Below are 24,826 nucleotides of genomic sequence, written 5' to 3' on the forward strand. Positions count from 1 at the left end.
GTAAATGATGAGCCTGCTGTGTGTGTACCAGATGACCCTTGCCGCTGTAGCTGTCACTTCCCTGCCTCTCTCTCCTTCTAATAAATCCAAAAGGGGGCTCCGTGCGTGGAGCTGACCCCCCGGTGAAAGTGCCATGGAGCAGCTCCAGATGTGAACATCCTCCCTCTCCTTTGCTCTCCCACACACACACACACACAGTTTTTTCTCTTCCACTTCCACCAACAGTCCACCCGCCCTCCCCCATGCAGCTACGAGTTTTCCATTTCCTTTTTTGGTGAAAAAATCCGAAACAGAGGCAGGGAGGAGGACATTTCACCAACGCCGACAGAAGAGTGTGTCTGGTGGTCTGTGTGTGTGTGTATGCGTGCCTCATCTAGGCAATGAAACAGTCGACTCAGCATAAACAGGAGTGTATGACACAGATAGATATGCACTTACTCTCCCTTTTACTCTGCCGTATCTTGCAACACATGCACGGTCTTTCATGCCCTTCCCCTTGGATTCACACAGACACACACACACACACCGATCTTTCCTAGAAAGCCGTTTTAAACGCACCAAAGGGTTTTTCTCTGGCTTAGACAGTAAACACAATCCCACATGAGCTCTTAAACCAGTGATGGATCTTTCATTCCAACCACAAGGACACACAGAATATATAAACTCAGCTCAGTCAGTGTACATTTATTTAATAAGGCTTCAAAAATAAAACCTAGCCGTTCAGCCATTTTAATTGCCATCTGATTTACAGTAAGTTCATATTGAGTCATCTCAATGGCCCATTTTTTTCCATCTTAACATGTATATTTGCCAACTCTGACTTACCAGCATCAAAGCTGAAATAACGCAATTCATAGATGTATTCTTTTAATATCATTTTTCACATACATGTAACAAACTATAACAGTGGAAAATAAAAACACTGACAGGATTAACAGCAACACAATAATTAGTGAGGCAAATCACTGCAGATGAAGACATGCATATTCCTGCAAAACAGTAATGTACTTTATTCTCAGCTTCTTTTGGGTTATAAATGCTGGCTCTTTGAGCAATGATGATAAAAAAAGTTTCATTACATCAAATGAAAAACTGAAATAACACATAGAATATTGCAACATAAGCAGATATTTTTTTAAAAAAAGGAGTGGTTTGTGTCTTTGAAATGTATCTGAAATGTGTCTGTCTGACCTCACTGAAAGCATCATCAGCAGGTTTTCTCTTTCTTTTTTTTTACTTTTTTTAAATTATATACAGTAACTTGTTCAAGATGCACAAAGCAAGACGCACATTGAGGAAAAGCAACATTCAAAATGCATAAAACTGCAGTTTTAAGAGCATCAAAACAGTAACGCCACCATTAAAATACCGACTGTAATGTCAACACAAAACACTGTATCAGTGTTTTCTTCAAAGCTGGACTTTAAACCTGAAGTTGTGTGTATGTTAAGGCACTCAATAAACAAAATGATTTTTTTTGGTTCATGCAAACAACCCAGCATCAAAACTGGATTTTTGTTCTAGCTCCCAGAAGAAAATCTGTTATAGGATGTCTTTATGGGAAAATGACCTGAGGCAGCATGTGTTAGCCTGTATTACCTTCCTTGGTAATGACTTGGGGTTCTTGAAAAGCTATAACAAAAAGAGAAATGGTGAATGGGAAATAGCTGCTCTATAGGCTGCTGTGGCAGTCACGGCACAGGATCTTGTCACCCTCGGGGAAAAAGCCAGCGCCCACGAGTGAAATGGAGCACTGAGAGCAGGTAAAACATGGCTGATGCCACTGGCGGTCTTCAAATGAAACGTACTTTCCACCTCCAAAACCTAAGAGAAAGGAACAGTGAAACAAAGTATGATGGCTGACCATGGATGTAAAGGCACAGTTCATCTTAAAATCAAATATTCTTGTTTTTCCTGTGTCCTGTGGGTCTAGCTATCTGTTTAAGTAGTTACCATGACAATGAGCCACTGCATCACAATAGAATAAATTCACAACACATTATCATGCTGATGTAATCTTGCCTGTGATGGGTTTGGTGCAGGCCTCACACTTCTTGGCATACAGGTTGCCAAAGCACTTGAGGCAGTAAGGGCTGTCGTCTCTTGAGGTGAAGTGTTGACCTGCCAGCTGTGTCTTACAGCTGGTGCACACAAAACACTCCTTATGCCACGGCTCATCCCGGTAGGTCACGCCACCTTTAGCCAGGGTCTTTAAAACAAGTCAGAGGTCATGTAGAGATCCTTCTAAAATCATCTCCCGTGCACATTCCTGCAGAGCGTTCATGCTGCTCACGTCTCTCACTCTACTAACTAAAAATAGTGTGGTAAGGACGTAGCTGGCAGATATTTGACAGATATACTGACCTTTTTACAGCGTGTACAGCGTGGAGCGAACTTGTCCTCGTAGCAGGGCACGCAGTAGTGCTCATCCTTGTCAGGAATGAAGGACTTGGAGCCAATGGGTTGTTCACAGCTGTGACAGATGAAGCAGCCCTCGTGCCATGTGGAGCCTGCATACTCCAGCTTTCTTGTACCTGCATTAGAAAGAAGAAAAGATGATTAATCCTGGGTGAGTTACACATGTCCTAATAGGACAGTTAGGATCATTTGAGTATTTCTTTATGGTTTTATTGAACTAGGAAATAAAACACATGAATTGCATTACGGCATATTTTATTTTAAATGAAAATACCACAGGGCCCACTTTTTCTTCTGCTGCTGGAAACTGGCAGCAAACTTTTTCAGAAAAAAAAGGATAATACCATTTTCTTCTCTGTGTCCCCGATTCTATCCATCTTATATCCCCGAGCTGTTGAGTCTTTTATTATACTGGTTAGTTTACTCTACAGTGATGCAGTGGTTTGTGTGGAGCTGACATTTTGCATTACTGCGTTGTGCAGATTGCTAACACTGTACTGCTTCAGGCTCTGAGCTGTGGTGTTCTCTAATCAAATACATGAGCAAATCCGCTGCAAAGACCTCCAGGAATTAGTATGGCTCTAAAAGAACAATATCATCTGTTATGAATGTATGTTTGACAAATCTGGGGTGTCTTTTTTTTGTTTAAAGAGCGCTGAAAACATCTAACATGGTTGCACAAAGACACACTGTATATGTCTTGAGTGTAGAATGCAGTCATTTCAACAGACTGAAGAAGTCAATATTATTACCAAACACATGTTAGAAAGAGACATAAACACAAAGTAGCTCCATCCTTACACTGCAGATCTGTATGGACTCTGCTCTGTTGTTTCAAAATACAAAGTGAACAGTGACAACAGAACTGCTGTTTGTTCATCAGGGTACACACAGTGTAGAATAGGACCATTGTTTGTGACTGCACAACAATGCAACATCTGGCTGACCATCTCTGAGAGTGGGAATGTTTATCAGAAAAATCTTGTCAGGCAAATTACAGCTTCTGAGCTATCCGTTTGCAGGCCTTCAGGGTAAAGTTACTTTCTCCTCATGTCACAACCAAACCAAAGCTGAAGCCTTTTACTGTCTGTAGCACTGTATATGTATACTTTTAATAAACAGAAAAGTATATAAGTACTATGCTCTCTCCATAAGAAACCATCAGATTTATCTGCTGAGAAATAAAAGTCCAAATCTCCGTCTTCCTGGTCAGCGTAGGCTGCTACAGTTGCACTGATTCCAGTAAGTGGCTTATCGCGTTATCATCAGTTTTCTGGAAGCTTGCCAGCATTGAGGGTCTGACTTACAGACAACAAGTCAAGCATACTGGCAATTACTCTGTCATATTCACCCCTGGCTGATGCTCAAAACGTAGACCCTGGCTTTCGCCTCCTTTCCCCCCTAAACCCTCTTTCCTTTCTCTATCTGCCTGATCTCATACTTTCTACTTTTCATGTGTCCGTGCTTTGCCATGTCATCATTTTCCAGCGTCATCTGCTTATTTGAGTTTGTAAACTACATGGAAAACAAAAAAAAAAGACACTGTAAGGATATGCTGTAAACAAATTCACATGCATGAATTGGATACTGTCCCTGTGTACAAAAAAAAACTCTGTAGCATTTCCAGATTTACCTGGCATGACAATCTTGTCGCAGGCTACACACTTAGAAGAGAATTCATTACAGTAGCAGTCATTGCAGAGCAGAGCATCATCCTGGCTGGTGAAAGGCTCGTCTGCCAATGAGCGATCGCAGCGGAAACAGCGAAAGCAGTGTTCGTGGTAATGTCGGTCCTCATAGAAGAGCTCCTGGCAGCAGAACAGAAGGAGGTCATTTGATACAGTTGTAAAACGTGCCACATTAATTACAACTTGTTTCAAAGATTCAGAACAGCTCTGTCATCTAAAGTACGATCAACATGGGTTAATGTTTACAACAGGAGCAGAGAGGAGTGCTGGGTCAGACCGACACTTGAAATGTCTGCTTATATTTACATGCTTCTTTTTTAACAAGGTCTTACAGGGATGGCACTGAAGTGACCTCCACTGGGCACTAAGCCAAGAAAATGCTGCCTTTGTATATCTTTTACTACTCCTGAGGGAGTCGATAGCTCTATGGCCTCTTTAGCTAAGCAAACTATCAAACACTGTGGCGTGCCCCAGTCTGTAAACTCCACCACCAGCTTAAATGATCCACTTCTTGTTAGTGTTTTCCATTAAGGGAAGATTAAATTTTAACTTGATTGTGGCGAGACGTTCCCTCATGCTGCATTTTTACAATCTTAGACAAAATTAGTCCGTTGGCTTATGTGGAAATTGGGTGCATAATTGCATGGTAAATTAGCCTTTATGGTGTCTTGCCACACAAAATATATAGAACACGCCTCATTTACAGTGAATTATGTGTCATTAACAAGACACAACTTCTGTTTTAGCTATCTACGGCCATGTCAAAACACAGTAAAAATGGCTAATTGGACTGGTTATTTGACGTGGTTTAATGTTAGTAGGTAGTGTGGGAAGAAAGAAGAAAGAGATCATGTGTGGGATTCGCTCCAGCTAGAACAGGTTATAAAGCATGAATCTTTTCCAATCACAATTCAGAATATATTCCATTTGTTACTCTTGCATGCATGTCAGGTCATGTCCAAATGGATGCCTTACTCTTGCGTCATGGCCGATAAGTTCTTTGCACTCATCACATGTGTTTGAGAACAGGCTGTCGTAACAGGGGATGCAGTAGGGACTGTCATCTGACTGGATGTACTTGCGACCGTACAGAGATTCTTTGCAGTTGTCACAGTCGAATCGGTCAGCCATTGTGATTTTCTGCCAAATCTGTAAAACAGAAAGGAGTCAGTGAGGTCAGCACAGGACAAACAGAGAGAGAGGAGAGGACAACAGGGAGCAGGACAAAGAAGGGAGAGCCTGGAATTCAGTCACCTTTTCCATCATAGCAGCTGGACATCAGTATAGACTTTCACTGCCAATATTTATGTTGTAAATACTTCTACGTGTACCAGCCATGGTGATCAGCTCAAACAAAACACACAGAGCAAGTGTGAGCAAGTGGAAGGAGAAAGAAAGAAAGAAAGGAGTGTATGTGTAAGAGAGAAAGGCAGTACAAAATGCCTATTAACATTTACTGCTGTGAGATGAAAGTGTGGTATATGCAGAGGGAGGGCACCGAAGAGGGAGCTGTCACTTGCTTTTTCAGTGAAAACACCTTTTTGGAGATGTCACCGATTAAAGCAACCTTTGTTGTGACTACATGGGAATAAAGTGGCACATCATACACACCTGTAAATATTTATAAGGCTTGGATCGTTTTGGGATTGAAGCGTGGACCACCAACACATAGAGAAACCCCATTAAGCTCCTGAGAGTGCGTGTAAAAAAAGAACATCTGACGCTGTCTGAACATGACTTCTAAGCACGTGGCTTCCTTTCAGGATAAAGATGCAGTATGTGCATATGCAGATGCAGAGCATGGTCTCTGCTGTACGATGGGGGCCCCTTGATCAAGTATGGGGCACACAACAAAGGGACAAAACAATATTGTGAGAGCAACAATATCGGGTTGCCAAAACATTACAGCATGGTTTGGAGGAAAGCCTGGTGATAAGTGATACAGCCCTCTGGCAGGCTGCACTGCTGGCTGCTCATTCCCAGCACCCAGGAATAATAATCACTGCTGATATAATAATCAATCAAACTTCAAACTGACCGTATGCTGCCTGTCTTACACCCACATATAACACAGTGCATGTAGGAGGCATGTAAGCACACCCCCACAGGGTGACACAATAATATCACACAGGAGCAGTCATCAAAGAAAACACTAGTCCCAGGCTCTCAGGTTTCAACTGTGTCAGACATTTTGCAAGACAAAAGCTCGTAATGAGTTGGGGTGAGAAAGTCAAGATCCAACAGACGTCACCTGCTCATATATAACCCAGTGACAGGCCTTCCGCCACAATAACACTGCTTCCCCAAGCTGGAGAGACACTTTCACCCTCTTTGGTGACCTTAACACATAAATTATACAGTGTAAATGCTTGACACCCCCATGGCCGTGTGTGTGTACACTGTCTTACGTCACAGATCTGCCACATCGCTCCATTATTGGACTGAATGGAACAGATACATCTCAAGTATCTCACATTATAGTATCCATCTGGAGGTTATGGCTCAAGATCAGAATAAGCAGTCTGTGTAATGTACAGCAAGGTGCTGAACTTGCAAGTCTGTGTTTAAGATCAGTTCTGTATATTTAACACACCGTCCATCAGAAAATTCCAGCGAGGTTGCCATCAGCCCACGTAACCACAATGTCAAGATTAGATCAACAAAGTATATGGCTGAGAAGGAGCACTGTGACCTTAGTGTTATCTGCAGTGCCAGGTAGGTACAGTATGTGCTGCTTTTGCTTGCCAGGTAAGGGAACGAGATGAGGCATGACTAACAAATCCAGGAAGCCGGCGTGGTGAAGTTTGATGTCAGTTTTAATTTCCAAAGCAAATCAGGCTGCCTATCACCCTCAGCAAATTCAAACGTATTCCGCCACATGTCCACGTACCAAAAAGTCTGCAGAGGAAAGGAAAGAAAGAGTTTGTCCTCTGACATCATGACAAATATTTGAACCCAGATGTTTAAACCACAGCCCACAGCCCTCCACCTGAGATGGATGGCACCACTAAAGTCCCATGCAGTCAGATCTGGGTCGCCCGTATGTTCATGCTTGCTTCCCGGCAGAAATCCATCTCCTCGATGTCCAGAACCCAGTGACTAACAGCCCCACTCTGGCTTAATAATGTTCCCAAATACCAAAGCTGTGACTGAATTCACCCTCCTGGGAAAAGTGTGGGCTTGTCAAGGGAATCACTGCTGTATCCACACACAGCACAATGTCTCCTGAAATGTTGCCTCATTTTATAATATATCTGTGCCAAGCAGGGTTCACCATTTAATGCATTCAAACGTTTACAATTTTTCAAAGGTAGGTCAGGGAATAGAATAATAATTGCATCTACATGGGTCAATGACATCTTGTTTTCTTAACTCATGAGAGAAAGACTAAAGATTAGCATTCTTTGTGAGCTGATTCATCTGCTTAAAACAAAGTATTGCCACAGTGCATCATCAAATTCACACAAACTTTTTGACAACACTCACAGAGATTCCTAATGTTTCATTGAGATCTTGACTCACATGAACTGTGGTGAACCTTGTTTTCAAACATCCATCTATAAAGATAGCAGAGGAACATCAAGGTTATGTTACACTAGTCATCACAGCCCTCCCTGACTGGGATAAAGAGGTCAAGTTCAGGGCCGACTGTGGGACACCACAGCACAACAGTGAGTGGACTGTATGCTGTTGCTGGGCAACATAGTCATGGTCGGTTACTGAAGGGCTAGCAGATACCCTGTTCACCCCAGTCCCACAGGCAGGCCTGTTAATCCCCAGCCCAAACTTTGCTTACGCTCAAATGAACAGTCCGTACAGCCTACTGGGAACAAATGAGCCAGCTCTCTCCCTTCTGTCTCTGCTGTCTGTTAGGACTGTTTGTAACATATCCGATTTACCAAAGCTACACAGTGCTGGACATCATGCTACAGGGGAGAGCGGAGTACAAACAAGTGACCACCTCCGGCTCACATGACAACAAAATCATGGTAACACTTTAGTTTACAGTGTCGCTGGTACAGTGTGTTACTGTGTAACAACATGTAATGTCATGTCACGCATTAGTGTTGCACTTGTGCACGCATGCACAAACACACTGTGCAAGTACAATACTAGTACATGATATGTTGTCACACAGGTTGTACCACTGTACCTAATCAGGTAAATACACTGTACCAGCAACACTGTAAGTGTTACAGCAATTTCATGTAGGAGCTACTTTATACAACTGGCTAACATATCACTACACAGGAAGGAAACCATCAAATGATGTCTACTGCCTTCTGGGTGGTGATAAATCTACCAATTGCACTTTGGAAGAAAATAAGTTCCACGTGAATCAGTCAGAACAAGATCTTGAGTATAGTCTATATTGGAGAGAGGGGCCCATTACTCCAAAACTCAGCAACCCACATTTTTGAGTTGAACTGTCCCTTTAAGGAAAAAAAAATACATACTGTTCTGTTATCTAGTTTAACTATACAAAGCTGTTGTGGCATTTCTTTTACTAAACATGTCCTGCTAACAATTTACAACTTAAATCAAAGCTCAAAAAGAGGTTAATGCATTAAATCTGTGTTTGTTATTGCAGTATTGAAATTAGCAAGAGAATAATTTACAGTAAATGACCTTATTCCCAAAAACTAAACAGAAACCGGCTCTTGTGAGGCACTGATACCAATGATGTGTTTTTCAGTGAATATTTGGAGTGGAATGGTTTGTTGTTTTTGTCAGTCCCTGACAGCATGTGGACATGGGACCACAACCAACTTTTTTTTTATTACAACACATTTTGTGGCTACAGTTAAAGCAGGGCTGTCATATCTAAAACATTTAAAAGTCACAGTGCGGAAATTGTGCAACTGCAGCCACCGTGATAAGACAGCATGACCGGTGGTGGAAATGCCATCCCAGTCTGCCAATGAAGGCTTAGTTCAGTGCCAAGTGATACAAAAGTTACAGCGACGCAAAAACAAAAGAAAAACACAAAAACAGAGAAACTGCAGTGTTTCTCAGATCAGTGTTTTTATGGATCAGTTGTGACTGGTGCACTTTGTGGATAATTCAGCAAGTGTGGATTTTACTATGTACAGTAAGGTCTGGTTTACTTTATAAAGTAGCAGCTACAAAAGCCACTCCATCTCCTTTAACTGCTTGGACCTTCTGCACGCACACCAGATGAAGTACTGTGTTGTCCAGCAGGTTTCCTTTTATACATGTCCCAGAGACAGAGAAGAAATGGAATCAAGCACACACACACACACACACACACACACACACACACAGAGAGAGAGAGAGAGAGAGAGAGAAGAAAGTGACATTTAGAGGAAAATGCATTCTGGAGCAGGACCTAAAACCAGCGACAAGTCTTAAATCAAAAAGAGAAAAAGTGAAGCAGCTGCATTTGGATAAACACACACCATCACATTGTGTCCTGTCTGATGCCTGGACATCTTCCAGACACAGTAAAGCTCCCTGCCTGGCTTAGACATGGGGGGAAAAGTGCAGAACTGGACACGTAAGTGTATAATTTTAAGGCCTGGTTGAGCATATCGAAAATAAAACACAATATCAAAAACACACAAAAGTTCATTTCAATCTACAATCCTGGGGCCATTTAAATGAAGCCTGATGGGGATGGAAGAATCTATATGGTGACTAATATAGCATGAATAACACAATGAAAATGATTTTAATGGCCGACAACTTGAGTTTATGGCAAGAGAGTCTGGAATTTAGGGTGTGTATGAAGTTTCCAGATCCAAATATTCACTCTTTGACCTAAATCACATCAAGATGACTTAGTATTTTCATGAACGTAAATGGCCGCAATTAAGGTAGGGTAGGAGATTTCATTCTGATGCAATTTTTGTTAAGTTAGTGTAACTTCTCTTCTGATCGGAAGACAGCAACCCATTAGTTCGGCATTAAAACGAAGAATATTAATCATCTGTGGAAGCTATAAAACGCTAAAAACATCAGCCAATCCTCCGGGACGAGTTTTGGCTGGTTGTCACTCTCTTCCTGCTCTGCGCGCACCAGAGAGGTACATGCATGATGGCCGAAGTCACAGACCGCAGCTCGTCTTCAGGTAATGTGCGTCCAAGTGATTGGAGGCGTGGCTCTGGGGTGAGCTCCGAGAGAAAGCGGCGTGTGTTTACTTTCGAAATCTGTCTGACTCTCACTGAGTTTTTCAAAATCTCCTACCCTAAACGACAAGCGTTAGACACTTGGGTATATTTGTTATAAATTAGTCTGTTTGTTGGCTCTTCCTGTTGGCTTTCACTGAATCAGATAAATCAAGTCCAGTAACTGAAAGGACGCACTGAGGCAATAATTCTTATCACAGGAAGGAGAGGAAATTGCTCATGAAGTTAGAGATAATGCTGGACCCTCATTCACAGACACATGTGCTTACTTAAACAAGCTGACCAGTGCTGGTTCTGGAAATACAAAAACACATTTTAATTCTTAATGTTATGCCAGAACAAAAAAACTACCACATTACACTGCCAGTTTAGTTAAACATCAGGCTGTTTAGTTAAGATGTGACATTGATTGTAAGCCAGAAAAACCAGAACTGCAATCATCCTCATAACATTTATGGCTTTGAGCAATCTGCGGTCATCAGAGTTTATATGATGGGTCTGCACTCAGCCACTGTGGAGATACTATTGGTAAATAACCAGTGTTTTTACTCTGTCTTACATTAGAGAAGGCCCTAGGCCACCCACATTACATACGATTACAAGGCTATACTGACACAAGCTTCATCTACTGAATGTCTTTTTAGCAGGAGGAAGGGGGGGGCTCATGGTGCAGGGACACCTGAGACCGGTCTTCTGTGGGAGCCAGGGTCAGACTTGACGACAGAGTACAGGCTGCAGGACCAGACACTGGAGTGCTAACCTGTTATTGTCCCTGAGCATTTAAACACCGCCCGGTGTGGAGTGGGAGGCAACAGAAGGCTCAAATCAAAGCCAGCATCATAAACATAAAGGAGGGAAATGACTACCTGCAGCAGAAAATGTCACCATGGCCTTTGTAATTTGTCCCTTCTTGGCAACTTTTAATGACCATGCAAGTGACTTTATGTCTTTTAATATTAGCCTTCACTCTGTTGCATGGTACCCACAGCAGTATTAGAGGAAAGCTGTGAGTGAACATCAGCTGGCTGGAGAGCTTCTGGAGTCGTTTATTAAAAGGATTTGATACGGTGATTTACGTTTGTACAAAAAAAAGATAAACAAAAGCCGAGCACACACTGCACTGACGTTCATTTAGCTGCACTTTGAACATAAATTTGTCATGTTTTGACAGCCGCTTGGCAAACGGAGGCTCGAGGACGTGCTAGCAAGGAGCACATGGATGACAAGACCTTCTGAGAAGGAGAATGCAGCTGAAAATGCAGTCGTGTCACATGTCATCTCGCCCCTTCCACAAGCCTGTCTCAATCCCAGTGTTCCACAATACTCCTCCAACACCAAACAATAACATTGCAATTACTCTAAATCATACAGTACTGCCCCAACCACCGCCCGGGAAAGATTGGAACTGAAATGAATGTGAATTTATTTTTATATCACTGTGAGCGGATGGCCAAAACACTACATTTTTGGCCTACATTTGTCTTCCTTTGAAGAAAAAAAATGCTGCCATACATTAGAGCTTCACATCTGGTTTGCATTGTGGAAAGTATGCAGTTAACTCCTGTGTGCCAGTGGAGTTTTTTTAAGAGACACTGCCTCCAGAATCCCAGAAAAGTTGCTCTCCCTCTCCCTCTCTCTCTTCACTGCTATATTTGCTGATAATGTTTAGATGGTAAGAGGAAAAGCAAATCGTGAGAGTTGTCACGAAAAAAACTCTTGACAGCCTGCTTGATCTTTGGATATACTTTGAGGTGGTAAACAGTGTGGTGAGAGGAGAAGACAGTGAAGAATGCAGAAACAAAAAAGAATGTGTGATAAACAGCCAATATTAAACAAATGAAATAAATGTTGACTCCTGCAGGAAAAAAAACTGATAAGTGTACTGTACACAGTCAAAGGAAACTGAAGAACAGTGCTGACAGATCACAGGGTAACACTGACATTTTCTGGGTCCCTGTGCTTTGAGGCGGCTTTAGCGTAAATAAGTCGAGCAGGGTTAATGGGGGGGCTTCGTACAGCAGTTTGAGAGGATTTAGTGTATTATTTCTCTTTGAACAAACAGTCATTAATCACAGAAACCCTCGTACTCCAAAGTTTCCCATGGCAGATTTGTGCCCAAACATGGCTATCTTAGTCACTGTCCTCCTATCTTCACATCCTCCCTGTCATCCTCAGCCCTGTGATCCCGAGGATGGGGGATCCCTTTGAAATCTGACGCCTGTTTAGTGGAGAGCCATCTCAACACCTGCTTTGTTTTGTTGAGAGTTGTGGACCTGCATATTGTTTGAATAAATAAATTCCTGCTTCACACTGTTATTCAGCATGTGTAAGAGTCTCCACTCAGATCAGCACACTTACAAGTAGTACTTGAAAGCTGTATGATTCAGATACTGGTTTGCAAGTCCCATGAGAGGATGTTGTTTTCACAAGATCAACTTCCAGAGCAGAGGACAGAACGAGCCCTTCTGATGCAATAGCTAAGCTCAACAGAAATATCATTTTATACACGGGCTGTAAATGGTCTGTACTAGTATAGAACTTTTCTACCACTTAAAGGTACTCAAAGCACTTTACACTACTTCACGCCTACCCTTTCATACACACAAATCTTGCCCAACGACCCATCAGCATGAAGGGAATTGAACCATTAACCCACAGTTTGTAGGCAACATCTCCACCACCTGATCCGCCTGGCCAGGCAGACTCTGCAGCTCAATTCACCCCAGTGGAAAATACTGAGCCGTTCCTATGGGTAAACCTTTAAACTTTCAGAGCTGTGGGATTAGGAGTCAAATTTCCTTTTATTTACAAAGGCCCTGATATGGATTTGAGACTCGTGCCTTTGACTTATCGCTGTGGCATTTTTACCATGAAATCAGACCACAGAGGAGTAAGAAAGAAAGAAAATAATGAAGATGCTTTAATGCTGTAGTCCAAAGGTGACATTTCTAATGCTTTTATCTTTCTGTTTTGTCTGTGTCTTCATTGGTGAACTGTTGCACAGTTCAGATTTTGGCCTTCACATGAAACTCCAAATACTGTTTACAGATGCATGGTCAGGCTCTGAAAGCATAACATAATGGAAGCAACCTACTTCTTTGAAGTAAATCCATGTTGCCTGTCAGGTGTAACAAAGGGAACTGCTCCTTTACTCTCACAGGACCCAGAAGGGGCAAATGTAAGAAAGAGAGTGACAAGGAGAAACTTTCAGGGGAATCGAAGTAACGCTCAGCTCCCTTTGTTTATTGAATGCACAATCAAATCATCCTGGTTACAATGTGATCCAACATAGTCTTAAATTCCTGTCTCCTATAGAGTGTTTGTACAATTTTAAAATGTATAACAAATATGACCTAAGTGGTGACAAAGCACATAATGACATCACCATTTTGACTTACTGACCTCTAATAGTTCAGTGGCTATTAGTCACTGAGAAACAAAGTACACAAAATGGCTCCTACAGACTCCTGGTCATTCCCAGGTGGTCCTCCAATGTTGCTGAGTCAGCACAACTAGCCAGAACATCAAGGACTTAACTGGGCTAAGGTTTCACACAAAGCCACACACTCTGCAATCTAAGCGTGCCACACACACACACAACTGTGCAAGTACACACAACTGCAAGCAATTATTTATAACTCATTCAGACTTGTGGCTCGTGGCTGCAGTGATGGCACCTGACCCTGAGGTTAATACCCATCTTTGTTTAAACATAGCTCCCAACAGCCCCACACATGAATATGCAGCATGCTGTTGTGAGCAGGTGGATGTTTCTAATCACTGTCAGTGGAAGGTTTTCACAGGTATAAGAACAATCTATTGGTCTTAGCAACAGCTGCACACATTATAGTATCTTTCACAACCGCAGCAAACCAAAACACTCTCTCCCTTTGACTTTTCAGAAGACGGGTTCATTTTTTAAAAAAAGTATTACACTAAAAAAAACGAGGGACACATGCCAAATGTAAACCAGCTGGGATGAATATCTTAGAAGTCATTTCCAGTATGTGCAGCCATTTTTTTTCCCCTTTCGCAGACACGTCTCCATGGCAACTTGTAAACAGTGCCCTCATTCTCCAGAACCATAAACCTCTTGGCAGTGATGTTGAGCACACGTTTCTGACTGAGGGCACAACCCAGCATTTTTATTAGGGATGCTGTGGCAATGTGAAAATTTGATGCGATGAGCCAAAAAAACTAAATTTCAGGTGTCACATTAACACATCCAAAATTTAGCAGTGTTCAGGCAGATTTTAGACTTTCTGACTATTCCTAGAACTCTAAATGTATACTGCTAAAAGTGCACCACACAGTAAAAATCCTACAGCTTAAAACCGACCTTCTAAAAATGGACATGACCTCTGAAACATCCCTATGAACCATCTTCCTGTCATAAAAACATAATGTCTGTGGAATTCGCTCTGAGAACTGAATGCAGGTCCATTTCCTACCAGGCAATGACCCCATTCTGCAGCATGGCACTCAAAAACAATGAGAACTCACCCACACACACACACACAGTGCTTCTTCCTGTTACCCCAAACAGAGCCATCTGTGGGACTTCTCAGAATGAAGGTCACACACACACACACACACATTTGCAAACACACAGCCTGAATGAAAAACAGGCATATTATGTCTAAACATACTGACACACTCCCACAGAAAGACAAAGTCACTGAGACACAGACACACCTGCAGCCACGTACAGAAGTGGTCACACAGCGATAGTAGTATTATGCATGCACACACATGAACACGAAAAGCTGAGGGTAGACAGAGGGATCAAACAAAACATAAACACAGCAGCTAACGTGGAGGAAGACAATGAACACACACCGCGAGCAGCTGCATACACACACCCAGTTTTTATTTTTGTGGAGACTTCCTGTTGAATGTAATACCTCTCATGTTCATAATCTGCTGCTTCCTCACTCACATATGAATAAAGATCAAACAATCAGACTTGAACTGACTTCTGCCAAGTATACACCTCATTCCAATTCAAGCAATGATGCCATCACTGATGAGAATACTGGAGTTTCTGTTGCCTTGATAATTCTGCCTGCTGTTGCAAAAAAAAGAACCGTGTTGGAATTTCTTTTCTGACCCAGTTTTTATGATCCGGAGGGGGACCTCCTCCTTTTCCTCTCTGTCAGTCTCCTGTTGGCTTTGACCTTCTAATAGGTCACAGAGGAGCGAAGTCTATTGAATGTTCTAGTGGCACGTTTGTTTTTGGTGAACCAAACAGACACTGGTGTGTAGGGTTCAAAAGCAGGAAGTGTATATTTGAGTGGTACACAAGTAACCTGAAGGTCATTTATCCCACTCTCCACACTGCCAGGAGAGCGTCTCGGCTCTGAAATGCAGCAGGCGGGCCGTGTGGCAGCCGTAAGCTTACTTCAAAGGTGTCCATAAATCATGCTGCCATGCATCCGGGGCTCCCTCGGCTCCCCACGTCCCCCACTCACTCACCCATTTACCCTTTTCTCCTTTTCCCTGCTGCCTCTAGTATAGATCCAACCTTGCACCTTTGTGTGTTACCAGCTCTTACTTGTCATTTGTGTTTTGAGCTTTTGCATGCACCACAGGGTCAGAACAGGATAGGCAGATGAATGTAATTGTGTACTAACCTAGCAGTGTGTATGCTGTGTTGAATCACTCATCACAGTGGAGCAGAGGAGCAGTGGAGTGATAGTGAAAGATGTAAACATGAACTCACATAAAACTGATTAGCACTGTGTAAGAGAAAGCACTTTGATGGACAATAGTGGATTTATCTGAGGTTTGTTGAAGTCTTGAGCAGAGCTGCAAGTTCAGGAATCCTATAGCTAGTTTCTTGACTTTGCCAGAAACGAGCTGCAATCCGTCAGGTCCTTATCTCAGAGTGTCACACCATGGGATCTCTTTATCATGCAGCCATGCAAAACACCATTCATCTTCTCCACCTAATTCATTATCAGTGATAAAATGCAAAGTCCTAGCTGTTGTTAAATGGAGAGAAGACGGGAAAACAGGTGCTTTGGTAAACACTGATAGTGTGGCTGAATTATGTTGCTTCCCAAGCAGACATGTCTATCTCTTTCAATCTATTAACCACGACTCTCACCCGATTCTTGTCCGACCTCATTCTGCTTTCCTGTTTCCTATATAGGAGAATTCCTGGCTTATGAGGGGATTCAGGAACGGTGCTGAACACAAGACAGACACAAACAAAAAACTAACTGAAGCCGTGCAGTTCTCCTATTGGCAGGAACGCCTCCTCAACAATGAAGTAAAGACTGTATGTCATGCATTGTGTAATTTATCAAGACGTATGGCTCTGCCTTGATTATTGGACCAGTTGGATCCAGGGGCACAAGTCTGAAGGTTAAAGCCGGGGCACACTGACCACCAGCGGGATATGGTATGACCCATGATCACCATCACCTCTCATGTTATGTTGCTACAATTTCTTCTCCATTCTTTTTGAACAATCATTAAACAGTTTCCACTCAGCAGTGTTGAGAAACAGTGCAATGGGATGAGGGATGAGGGTTTTTAAGGGGGGGTTGAATACTTCTACGATGAGGTCATGCTGCTTGTGTCATTGGCCCTCTTCTGTGCTTTGCACACCGTCTGGCCTGCATTTTACCCATTGATCTAATTTCCATTGCCAACATTGGATGTGGTTCTGTTTGAAGCTGAATGTTTAGGCCCATTAAAGTGCTGACGGAATTGCAAACGTATGGTGGACCTTAGGACAAGTCAAGAAGAAAACAACTTAGTGATGTTGGCCAGGCTCTTGGTGAGGACTGAAGTAAACAGAATGTACAGTTTTGAATGGCGTTCAGTGAAGTGGAAAAAAAATGTAAAACCCTGCTGTAAGTGGAGCTTGTTGCCTCAAATATTGTTCAAACATAAGAAAAAAATCTGTTAATTTTAATTATATAAGAGCATCCAGATACTCGGTCGGACTGTCACGTATGCAGACTGGTAGCAGAGATGTGCTACATTTGTTGCTGCTTACGTGGTCATCTCTGTAGGTGGTTTGGCTGACTGCCCGAGACGTATACAGTACATCAAGCTGTTAGTCGTAATGGGAGTCTGTCTGTCACATTATTTCTCCAGCTTTCTCCAGACCGATGAGAAGAACAACAGAATAATTCCTAAGGTTTAGATAAGAAAACGTCCACCAGAACAACAGTAAGTGAAATCCACACCTGACTGAGGACACATAACATGTCTGTTTCTTTAGTGATGTTCCACTAGATAAAAGGTTTTGATTGGCAAAAGGAAACATATTTCCACATATATTTCTTTAAGGCTGACGACAATGAGGTCCAGACATCTGTAATTTTTCCCAGTCAGATGTAATTAAATTGCTACAAAAGCACAGCAAGTCGCTATTATTCTACTTCACTTTGCCATCTGTATATGCATTGCTATACCACATGCACTGTAGCCTTTCTGTGTGAGCCATCTATGCTTTTCCAGCTGTGGCTCAGACACAGAATCTCTATACGGCAACAGCTTGTGATTTTTTTTAATATGTAATAATGTGCAGTGCATTGTGAAAATAACAAACTATCGTCACACTTCACACGTCACATCTAAAAGTGTTGCAGTGTATCAGTGATGCGTTACAAAAAGAATATTAATTGCATTTAAATGTTTATAATACGTTTACATTTCCTTCAGTTCTTTCTCAGTTTTTACAGCCATTAACCTAAAAAAAGAAGCACCTTTTTTTGTTTGGTAAAGAAAAGGTGTGTAGGTAGGTGACAACTGATCAGCATTACCTGCAGACTGGTGTGTCAACTACCTACACACTTTTTCTTTACCTGCAAAAGGAACCAAAACCACAAACCAGCATAAAAGAGAAAGCTGGGAAGTCTTCTTCACTTTGAGTGACAGGTAGAGGTTATCTTACCCAGATTGCTTCACAAACCTCATTCTTACATAGACTCTACTCTTTTCAATATTTGGATTAAACGGGAGTCAGACGTTCAGGAGTCTGGTGCTGACCTGCAGGAGAAGTTACAGAGGTTTCATCCATCCAAATGTGTTAAATATAAACCATCTCCCTCTGCACAGAGTTATGTTTCTGATCACTACAAACACCTGAGTTCAGTATGATCTGATGGTGGTGAACACACCGTCAAACAGAACAGTACTTCACCGTAACAACCTCCCTGTACTACTTTCAAGTACTTTAATTACATAGGGGAAATGAAGGCAAATGCATCAAGGGAAGTCACAACATGTTCCTTCACTTGTGTACATTTGTTGTGATAAGGGTAAACACTTGTTGAAATGTGTAAAGATTAATGGAAACACGGAGAGTTGCTCCAGTTATATCAGGTACTGTATACACAGCCGAGTCCGTCCACAGTGACAGAATGTACCTGCAGGCGGTAATGTTAGTCTCAGGTCAATCCTCTCCCTTTCATCCTTTCATCCTATGTCCTAACTTCAGCTAAAAAGCTGCAGTATCACTCCTTAGCTCTGTGTTTCTCATCCCTGCCGTACATCACTGCCATCTTCACACTGAGAAGCTGACGTCCTTTTATAGCCACACGAAACATGCTTTCTGCCATTTATGGCTTCTCCAAAGCACCGTGTGAGGGCCGGTCAGTATCCTATGAAGGTGAGAGAAGACAGGGAAGCAAAGGAGGCCAAGAAACATCCAGCCCACTTCCTTTGCCTATTCAATGCAACTTGACAGCTTTACAAATTAGTGCCATAGTGTGTCCAAGCAGAGCTAAGTGCACTCTCCTGTATGTATTTGAAAAGGGCATAACTGTCATATACAGTTCAATTTAGTGACTGATGTACACTCACACCTCTGTGTGTGTAGCAAGTCTGGCTTGTCTCAGCCTGTCTCCTTTGCACAGACTTTTGTCCCTCCTACAGAGACGAAAGTGAGAGGGTGAGACAAAGTATACATGTGTGCATACCTGTTACTGCTACAATTGAAAAAACAAACCCACGATGGAGACATAGCCTAAGATCTGGGTAAGAAGCCACGTTTTTTAACACTTGCTAGTTTCATCATGCAGAGCAGGCTTTTTTACAGTGTTTACTTTGAGTGAGGGGAATGCTCTCTCTCACAGCTGCACTCCAAATAAACAGTGTTTTATTTATCAGAGGCAAGATAATACACTTCTAATCTGAACAAGTAACAGCTTTCCAAGCTCTCTGACAAGTCGGTCCTTGTGGTTCATTCCTGTAAGACAGTTGTGCAACGCGAAGGGAACATTTGTGCATATTCATACACTACAAGTGCTACACTTGCCATACACCTAAACCTGCCTTGGACTTTCTGTGTCATAACATAAAACAGACTTCAATTCTTTGCAGATGTCGAAGCCAACAATATTAAGTATTTAGGAAGCAATCAACACCAGTGCTGTTGGCATTGCAACAAACTGAAATTACAAGCCATATAAAGACACAACTGCCCCAGCAGCTGGGGGTGAAGGTGGAGATGCAGTAGTGGCATGGTGAAACATCTGCTATGCTGTTATGGAGAAATTCTCTGCTAACAGCCCACTCCCTCTGGGGGTTACGGTGTTTTGAAAGGTGGCGTTTTGAGCCTCAGGCATTGTTCCCCTGTTTGATGCCTGCTGCAGGGTTAAGGACTTCTTGCCACATGCACCCAAATTATTGCTCAATTATGCTTGAGTACAAGAACATCCAGTGGGAAGAATGACGACATTGCCGTTTCATAGAAAGAAAACCACTTTATTGGTTCTACGTAGGCTGATGACTAATGTTAGATTATTTTAGACTTATTTTTTTAATTAAATAGTGATCTATTATTGACAGGAACTTTGATAATAGATGGTCAGCAGACCAGAGAACCCTTCAGTATTATCCAGGAGAAATCCCCAATACAAAGATGTGGTGCTACAGAATGAAGCGTAAGCCTTGGCTCTTTCCTTTTTTTAGCATCAGAGTGGAATAACATTACCTTGAGCTCTGGAGTCATTCTCCCCACTCAACATTCTTCTCCAACAACTGTCTCCATTAACCATAGGTTGTCCTAGGATTTAGCCACAGCTCAACATAACCATTAGTTATATGAATTTATAATACACACTGCATTACCAGTTGGATAAAACCACTGCAATTTGTCCGCAGACTTTAAATGTGTGCTTCCCTCACCCTCGTCTCTTTGCCTTGATATGGCTTTCAACATTTGCTTCCTGTGTAAATCGTACTGTTTTTCCAGGGTAACAACCATTTATGAGTTTTGTGAGATTTATTGAGCAATCTGTGACATGATGTTTTTTGATTCATTCAACCAGGTGAGGTGAGAGAGTTCTAAGAAAAGGGAACAGGTTTATCTGGGTCCCATTCCCAGGAACAAACCAAGGCAGGTTTGTGATGGGGGAGTGGGTGACCACTGCACAATTTGTACATAGCACTCCTTTTATCAAGCCCTGAGTGAATTATTTGTGTTGTGCCGCGCACTAACGTTGCATGACCCTACCCTCCCTTCAGGGGAGGGTGCAGGGAACCAGTCATGTCTGAATCACACATCTCTCCAACGTAAGCCACAGTGTGATGATGCAGCAGTGAATCGACAGGATTCCAGCACCCAAACAACATCTGTTTCATGTGAGAATACACTGATAAAACAGCCTCCATTCATTTATTGTGCAATAATTATGACAGACAGATGTGGGAAACTGGAGCACAAAAGGAGTGAAAGTGAATGGTGGAGTGAGGCTAAGCATAGCGCTGTTCTTTCATGGCCTATAATTAGTTTGTATTAAACTAGTAAGTGTGTAGTTATGAGGCTTCTGCTATTCTGCTCTTACAATTTGGTATTTCCTCCAAAAACAGCATTTTCTTTGAGAGCGGCAGGTAAATACAGGGTATAGACCGGTAATTGTATCCCTAGAGGAATGTAATTACCCCATTAGCACAAAGTCAGTTACCTTTCACACTCCTAAGCTGCCTATATAAAGTTTATGTTCTCTTTACATGAAATCTCCCATGGAGAGAGCGCTGTGGCAGAGTGTAGAGGAGCACGGTGACTGGATTGCGAGGGGAGGTGGTGGCATGTTACATCCCCACGGGGGCCTGGGCTCATGGGATCAAGTTACAGACGTTTACCAACAAAGCATCCATGGAGGAAGTCGTGAGACCCTCACAATAACACCACAGCACCTGGCCATCCCTGCACAGGAAACCTGAGGTCACTTCCACACACTCCTGCAGCCAGCCACGTGCCCCCACATCCTATTGAGGAGGAAACTGACTACTAGTGGGAAAGATGTCAACACAAAAATACATTAAAAACATATGAAAAATGTATAGCTGAATCTACATGATTTCTCACTAAGGCAGATGGACATGAGAGTGCCAGAAAGGTTCTGTTAACACTAAAGGTTGGCATATTTGATCTCACATGTAAGACAGATGTGATATTTTTTTAATCAGTGTAAACTGCTAAAAGCTGGACTGGGCTGCATTGTTTTACTCTGGTGGAACATCAATTAAGAATTTCAAAGCAAGGTATGCGTCGCCATAGCTGTACCAGAATGTTCAAATAAAGAGGAATGTACCAAATGAACAACAACAACAACAAACAAACCATAAACAAGCCTTCAAACTGAAGGGAGGCATCCATACCTTAAAAATCGGACCTGCAACATGTTTGCAAGTAGCCTTAGAGATAAAATATACACTGTGCCCTCTGAAACACCACAGAGCTGCATAACGACAAAAGAAAACAACCTCAACACAAATCTAAATTCTGCTCCTAAACCACCTGCAAACACTTGACCGCCGATTCCTCCATCATTATCGCTGGACTGGTTTCAAATGGTGCCAACACATAAAACCAGCCACAACCAGTCCGAGTCATTTAGCTGCAGTCCCACTGCAGTTTAGAGCTGGCCGGGGTCCAACCACCACGCGGGGCTAACCTTTGGAAAACACTGAGACCTCTGAAGAATGTGACCATGGTCAATGAAACAGAGAGGGAGAGAGGAAGAGGAAAAAAGCAAACAAATACATTACATAGCCCACAGGCTGTGTCAAGGCAAACTTCCCAGATGCTAAAGAGGACAGAATGACTGGCTTTTGGCTGTGAGGGCTTCACTTCTGCTTTTTTTACAGTGACAAAGAGTTTATTTAAAAATAACCTGTCAGTGGTGAAAGCGCAGCATGATTCCCAACAGTTCAAATCCCTTCAAGGAGTAAATGCTGTTGTTACAGACAGAAAAGAGGCGCTTGAGTAAATTCTGCTGTTGTGATGAGAGGGTTTAGTGCCGTCCAGTTCAAATACATGGAAGATTTCAGCAGTAGCTCTCACATACAGTGGACTGATGGCAACGACTCTAGGTTAACTCATCATGATCACACCTAACAGAATAGTAGCATTGACAACAATCAAATCAACAATCAGGTTAGATAAGAGCTAAGAGGGGAAGTGCCCCCTTCACAACATTAAAGAGTCAAAGAGAACTTCTTGTACTCTGCAACAAGTTTCGCTGCTATTTCTATCACAGGTCATGACAGGTCACACCCTGCTCTGCAGACTCATTTGAACTTACATACTACAACACATAGATACATTACTGTTATACAGAGCACTTTTCAGGTGACTCATTACTTTACCCATCCCAGCCTTTTCCATTTAAACAGTATTTGTAACCAGTTGTGGTGTCAATAAATATCATTCTAATCTAATTCATTCTGCTGTTTCCCATTGATCAGAAACTGTTATTGTGGGATCAAGGAATCCAGGACTCTTTTTATGTGTTAAATTTTCACTTCAAGCCTTTTATCATCAAACCTGAATATTAAAGATCCATCAAAGGGTTCCATACATACTCCTCTATCCTTGCATCGCCCTGACAGTAAGCTTTAGTGATGCACTGTATCTGACCTTTAGTCTATTTGAGCATTCAAATGCTTGTTATCAGATTTTCCTTTTGTCACTCTGTAACACTTTTCCACTGCGTGCATGTGACGCAACAGGCCAGATGTCAAACAATCATCATGCGAATTGCATTACTACCTCCACATGCTATGTGCTATGATGTGATGGTGATGTACATTCAAGGCAAACCCAGAAGCTGCAGCACAGACAGACACACATCCCAGACGCCTACTGCCATACCCCACTTCCTCCTGAAGAAGAGACAAGTTTAGCCTGATGGACCTCGCTTGCTGAGGCCTTCACACATTGCTCAGTTTCTGTGACACAACAGTTGTTCCTTAATCCCTCCTAGACACAGTTCAGTGGGTCACACAAGCTAATACAGTCTGTTCCTTCTCTAAAGGAGGTGTTGTTCATTTTGCCATAGATAGATAGATAGATAGATAGATAGATAGATAGATAGATAGATAGATAGATAGATAGATAGATAGATGACCTGAGTCAGTGTGAGTGACAGAAAACAACAAAGGAGAAAAAAGAAAAACAAGAAACACACATGATGTGCAACAAACCGTTATACTACCACCTTCAGCATTATTGCAAACAATGACAATAATAATACATCAGGAATTAATGGACTGTTTTTAAATTGTTGATCTTGGTTAACTGTGACCTAACAGGCACCTTCTTAAGTTATTTCCCAAATACTGCAACATCTGAAGTTCTTTGAAGACTTCATTGATTCTTTGTCATCATATGCATACAGTTTTATTATAAATCACTTTTAAACAGTTCTCCAAACTCAAAGGTGTTTTGTCATTGGTTTGTAAAGCTGATTTTATGAAGAAGAAAAAAAAGTCGAGCTATAAGAGGGAAAAAAAGAGTCCTACCAGGAGTACTGTCTGAAGTCTGGAGGCACCTTTGCAAGTTGACAGTGGTGAGCAGCCTCCCTCTGAGTCTCTGTCTGTCAGCGGACACCAGGTCAGGGTCTGATCGCTCCTCCGACGGTCTCCTCAGGAGCGTCGCCCGGCAGCTGGGAAACTTTTTGTGTTTCTTCTGACTCTAGTCAAACCTCTGCGGCGAAAAGGGATGAAGCTTGCCGGCTACTTTTGTCCTACTACTGAGGAAGTTGCTGGTGAGTCACAAGATCCCGCCCCCCCAAAAAAAACATTCCTCCCTCCCCTCTTCTCTTTCTCTCCCTCTACCCAGCGACTTCAAACAGGGAGCGGAGCAGAGTGCAGGGAGGACAGGCAGGGCCCTTTGAGTTTGCTTTACTCCGAAAATTATTCTATTTCTTAATATATTTCTGAACGGAGACGTTTGGCCACGCCCACCAATCAATCAGCCAATGAGGAGCGCACATACATGTACATTCAGTTTTATACTCTGGGCTTGCTATAAAACAATGCGTCAGCTTTACAAAACATTACCAAACAGGGTAAGGACCAACCCAGCTGTTAAATTACACTTCCCCATTTTAAAGCCTTTCTCCATGCAGTCCTGATGGGTCGTTTTTGGTATGACTCAACAAGTGGGAGTGACAGTGTAACTCATAGAAGCAACCTTACATCTGTTCATTTGAGTCATTACATTAATCAGTAAGCACCTAACTGAGCTACTGTTGACATAAGCACCACCCTGTTATATTGATAACCAGCTCACCAGTCACTTCCTGTGGTGTGGTTAGGCTT

At 42.3% G+C, this 24,826-nt stretch overlaps 1 protein-coding gene across 1 annotated transcript; it reads right to left on the minus strand.

Annotated features, from left to right (window-relative positions):
• Window positions 1–669: 669 nt before the first annotated feature.
• Window positions 670–24,417, minus strand: fhl3a (four and a half LIM domains 3a). The gene is made up of 6 exons (XM_028424939.1): window positions 24,026–24,417; window positions 5,082–5,255; window positions 4,052–4,226; window positions 2,365–2,534; window positions 2,023–2,209; window positions 670–1,824 (listed from the first exon to the last, which is right to left on the minus strand). Exons 2-6 carry the CDS (start codon window positions 5,235–5,237, stop codon window positions 1,673–1,675), a joined length of 840 nt encoding a protein of 279 aa, XP_028280740.1. The 5' UTR covers window positions 5,238–5,255; window positions 24,026–24,417; the 3' UTR covers window positions 670–1,672.
• Between the last annotated feature and the right edge of the window lie 409 nt (window positions 24,418–24,826).

Source organism: Parambassis ranga, chromosome 16, assembly GCF_900634625.1.
Source record: "Parambassis ranga chromosome 16, fParRan2.1, whole genome shotgun sequence".
Taxonomy (NCBI): Eukaryota; Metazoa; Chordata; class Actinopteri; family Ambassidae; genus Parambassis; species Parambassis ranga.

Coding starts and splice junctions, on each gene's coding strand:
- fhl3a (XM_028424939.1), bottom strand. CDS start 5,237: ATGGCTGACCGATTCGACTGTGACAACTGCAAAGAATCTCTGTACGGT. Junction 4,227..5,081: donor TTATCGGCCATGACGCAAGA/GTAAGGCATCCA, acceptor TTCTGCTGCCAG/GAGCTCTTCTATGAGGACCG. Junction 2,210..2,364: donor GCTGTACACGCTGTAAAAAG/GTCAGTATATCT, acceptor CTTGTTTTAAAG/ACCCTGGCTAAAGGTGGCGT.